The sequence below is a fragment of the Dermacentor albipictus genome, unplaced genomic scaffold, assembly GCF_038994185.2.
Source record: "Dermacentor albipictus isolate Rhodes 1998 colony unplaced genomic scaffold, USDA_Dalb.pri_finalv2 scaffold_182, whole genome shotgun sequence".
In the NCBI taxonomy this organism is placed as follows: domain Eukaryota; kingdom Metazoa; phylum Arthropoda; class Arachnida; order Ixodida; family Ixodidae; genus Dermacentor; species Dermacentor albipictus.
In genome coordinates this window covers 59,099-63,859 of record NW_027225736.1, presented here as the reverse complement: position 1 = coordinate 63,859, position 4,761 = coordinate 59,099, and the positions used below count along the sequence as shown (strand labels likewise).

Here is a 4,761-nt window from a genome sequence, read left to right as displayed (position 1 = left end):
TGATCCTGGTCTTCTTGTTGTCACGAGCCGCGTTGCCAGCGAGCTCGAGCACTTCGGCAGCCAGGTACTCGAGGACGGCCGCGAGGTAGACGGGAGCGCCCGCTCCGACGCGCTCGGCGTAGTTTCCCTTGCGCAGGAGACGGTGGATACGGCCCACGGGGAACTGGAGACCCGCGCGGCTGGAACGCGTCTTGCTCTTGCCCTTCGCCTTGCCGCCTTTGCCGCGTCCGGACATGCTGGTGCTGTTGCTGAGACTGAGGACGAAACAACGACTTGCACAGTCGCGATCGGTGAGCGATTTGAGCCGTGCTCGTAGCGCCTTCGCCGCTCTCGCCGCCGCCGGTCCCAAAGGAAAGCGCGAGCGAGCACGAGGGAGAGGGAGAGAAGCCGCGCGGACCAATGGCGAGCGCGGCAATGCGAGGTCCCGTCAACACCACCCTCCCGCCATAAAAGCGCGGCGCACGCGACCGGTCGGGTTCCTTCTGCGCCTCGGACCTGTTCGAACGTCTCCGATCGAACTCACCAACCAACCTCCATGCCGCCCGTGTGCTGCACCTACGACCGCGCTTTCGAGCGTAGCCCTTTTTAGGGCTCCCAAGGGTGCACACGCAGTCGGAGGTACCTTCGTCCAGGGCTTCTTTCCACTGCACTGAGGATGTCCGTCTCCGACAACCCAGTGCAGGGGCCACGCGGCCCCACCTCAGCGCACTCGCCGGCGCTCAAACTGCTTCTTGCGGAAGCGAGACGGCAGTTTTGCGCCACCGCCGAGAACGAGGAGCAGCCTGTCGAGGCTGCAGCCCCATCCCCGAGGTTCCTACGCTCGGGAACCTGCAGGGACATTGCCCCAGTCGCAACACAGCGTCGTCGACGCGGCCGTGCTGCCCCGCACAACGACGACGACGGCGGAGACAACACCGGCAGCGAGAGCGACGACGACACCGCCAGCTCGCGCCGCTCTAGCAGCTGCCCGCCTTCCTGCTCCTACTCGTCAACCAGCGAGAGCAGCAGCGAGGACAGCCAGCTGACACTGGCCACGGACTCGGCGAGCAGCCGTTCCCCGTCGCCCAGCGCCCAAGAAGAAAGGGTCGGCGCCCCCGCTACTGCTGAACCAACTGAGGAAGCCGTGCCTAATCGTACGCCGCACGAGCCCCCGGAACCGGAAGGCGCCCCCGCCGAGGCAGAGGCGAACACGCACGCGGCGGAGAGCGACGCTCCCGTGAGCGACCCCACGGCGCATGCGCCGCCCTGCCACGTCACGGCGCACACGCAAGGCGATGCCCCGCCTCCACCCGCGGACCCTCTCCTCCCCGGCGCGAAGCAGCCGGGTAGGAAAAAAAACAGCCGGCGCAAGCGCCGCACCGTGCGGTCGGTGGCGATCACTACCGTCGCTAAACCCGGCGCACGTTCAAGCTCTCCTGCTGCGGTACCACACATCGCACCAGCCCCTGAAGGACGGGAAACCGTTCTGTACAGACCGCTCGCGAGGAAGGCACATTTCCTTGCGGCATCACGCGATGCAATTGCCGCATTCCTGGCCGGCGTTTCGGGGACGCATCGAGTCCGTCCGAACCTGCGACGGAACGTCGTGGCAGTCGACGCGCTGCCTGGCACGGACCTGTCTGCACTGCTCGCCGTCCGGGTGATTTGCGACGTGCCCGTCAAGGCGAAGGCACTCATCGCCGACTCTTGCACGGGCACGCTCTTCAACGTGGACCCGGCGATCGATGGGCCTTCCATCCTTGAGGGTATCGAGAGCCGGGTGCCCGTACTCGCCGTCACCCGAAGCGGCGATGTCGCAACACTACGCTTCGCAGGCAGAGACGTGCCGGAAGAGGTTCACCTCTTCAAGCAGCGCCGCAGCGTACGTCCGCAGCTGCCGCGGCCGTTGCAGTGCGGTCGATGCGGCCTCTTCGGGCACGCCACAGCGACCTGTTCTCGCGACCCGCGCTGTCTCCAATGCGCGGGGTCGCACGCGACGACCGCCTGTACTTCAAAGCGGACCCGATGCATCAACTGCCGAGGCCCGCACGAGTCGACAGAGCCACGCTGCCCCAACTGGCAGCTCGAGCGGCGGGTGGCGAGCATACTCGCGAGAACCGTTCCGCGCATCACGCGCAAACAAGCCCTGGTTCTCGCGAGGAGCAATGCCCCTGCCGAGCGGAATCAGCAGCCGGCCACCACCACCACAGCACAGCGCGCCCCCGAGCCACGATCATCGCCGTTGGTTCAGCCGGGCCGATCATTCCGTGACGTGCTGGCCGGCAACACAGCGCCGCAGCCAGCCGCCGAGAGCAGCTCCGCCCAACCCCGCAGCGCGACGACACCCGATGCACGTGACCTCGTCATAACGACGCTCGCGTCGGCATTGCGTGCACTTTTGGAATCGGTACCTGCCGACTCCCCAGCGCGCCACATGTGTGTGGCAGCACTGGAAATGCATGACGCCCTGATCCAGCATGGCTAGTACACCAGTGGGGCAACGGCCGCGCATTGTTCAATGGAATGTTCGTTCGATGCGCCGCCGACATCCAGAGCTGGCGGATGGGGCTCTTTCGGACGGATGTGACGTGCTTGCTTTGCAAGAAACCCACGTCCGCCCGGGAGAGCTCAATCTGCCTGGCTTCGTCAGCTACCACAGTGCTGCTGGCTGCGAACAGGCGTCATGCACGGCCATTCCGTGTACCGATTCCACTCATCCGGCTGGGCGATCTCGCGCGTCACTTTACGTACGCGCTGGGCTCCCTCAAGCCGTGGTGAGTGTGGACGATTTGCCGTGCACGGGCGTCGAGTGCGTGGCGGTGACCGTGCGAATCGGAACAACCGACACGTGCGTCGCGAGTGTTTACGCGTGCTGCGGCGGCCGCTGGGACAAGGAGATGGTCGTCCGGCTGTCACAGCGTGTGCGCGGCGACCTCGTGATGTGCGGTGACTTCAACTCGCACAACACTGCGTGGGGTTCGAGCCACACCGACAGCAGTGGCCGGGACCTACTTGACGCCATCCAGCAGGCGGGTCTACTGATAGCCAACACGGGTGTTATCACTTTCGCCCGTCGTGGCTGCGAGGGAAGTGTGTTGGATCTCTCGCTAGTGTCGGAACGCTGCCATTACATCTGGCGCCGCAGCCCCGACATGCGAGGGTCCGACCACTACCCCATCCACCTCGAGCCCCGCCGTGCCGCCCACCTGCCGACGCGTGCGTACAATGTTGTGAATTGGCCGCGATTCCGGGAACTGTGTGCTACAGTGCCAGTCTCGGAGTGCAGCGGGTTTTTCCAACACATCGCGCAGTGCGCGCGTGCCGCGTCGACTCGCTGTGTCGTGCCGGCCGGGACGCCCGTTCCCGACATCAAGCAGCTGAACCTCCGCGCTGCGCGTCGCAGAGCCGAGAGGCTAGCGCTGCGCTCGGGCCAGCGCGAACATTGGACTGTGTACAACCGGCTGGACGCGGTATGCCGTCGCCACGCGAAGCAGCGCCGCAACGCCAGCTGGTCCAGCCTCTGCTCGTCGCTGGAACGGGCGAGCGTGCGATCGAGCCCGTGGCGAATCCTGGGGGCGATCCTGCGGCCCCGCCTTCCACGCTGCCCCGCCCTCTCCATCGCCGTGGCGCGCGGCATCACGAACGGTCGGCTGGCCGAGCTCCTCGCTGAGACGTTCTGCCCGCCGCCCACCGTCCGTCCACCGGCGCCGCACGTGCTGCAGCCGCAACCGCACCCAAGGCGCGAGCTGCATGCCCCGGAGCGATACTTCCCATCGGCCGGGATCCTCGAGGACATCAGGGCGCTGTGCGAGGCTGACTTTACTATCGGTGAGCTTCGCACAGTGCTCACATCGAGGAAGCGCCGCTCAGCACCAGGTTCCGATGGCGTCACATATCAGATGCTTAGGAACCTGGATGGTGACCAGCTCCTGCTGCTGCTCGACGCCTACAACCACGTCTGGCGGACCGGCAGCATCCCGGTCGAGTGGAACGAGGCGGTGGTCGTCCCGCTGCTCAAGGCTGGCAAGGCAGCCAGCAATCCTGCCTCGTACCGGCCCGTCTCGCTCACCTCCGCTGCTGGCAAGGTGCTCGAGGCCATGGCGCTGCGGCGGCTCGAGTGGATCACGGCGGCGCTCGACACCTTTGCGGCGGAGCAGAGCGGCTTCCGACGACTCCGGGCCACAGCAGACTGCCTTGCCGACGTGATCGCCACGCTGGAGACAGCGAAGCGTCGAGGCGAGGCAGGCTACCTCGTTCTCCTCGACGTCGAGAGCGCCTTCGACCGTCTGCCACACGCCACCATCATGGACGCTCTCGATGCGCTCGGAGTGTGCGGACGAATGCGCGGCTACATCGCAGCTTTCCTTGGCGGCCGGACGATGCGGGTGCGCGTTGGAGGAGCGCTCAGTCGGCCGCGTGCGGTTGTGACAGGAGTGCCGCAGGGCAGCGTGCTTAGCCCATTCCTGTTCAACCTCGCGCTGGCACGCATCCCCGACTACATTCCCCAGTTCCCGGCGCACGAGGTTCGTGTCGCAGTGTACGCGGACGACATCGCGTTGTTCGCGATCGGCCCCACCAGCGTCGGCTATGCGGTGCGTGCTTGTGTGCAGCGCGCGCTGGACGGGGTCGATGCTTACATCAGCGGCATCGGCCTCACCCTCTCGGCAGCCAAGACCAAGGCGCTCATCGTGCACCCAAAGTACGATGGGCAGTACCGCACGCAGCGCTTCACCCTCCATGGAGTGCTACTTCCGTGGGAGAAGCGGGTTCGCTACCTTGGCC

General features: G+C 66.1%; 1 protein-coding gene across 1 annotated transcript; it reads left to right on the top strand.

Moving 5' to 3' along the window:
* Positions 1-655: 655 nt before the first annotated feature.
* Positions 656-2,464, top strand: LOC139053751 (uncharacterized). Its single transcript, XM_070530532.1, has one exon. It carries the CDS (start codon positions 656-658, stop codon positions 2,462-2,464), a length of 1,809 nt encoding a protein of 602 aa, XP_070386633.1.
* The last annotated feature ends 2,297 nt before the right edge of the window (positions 2,465-4,761 follow it).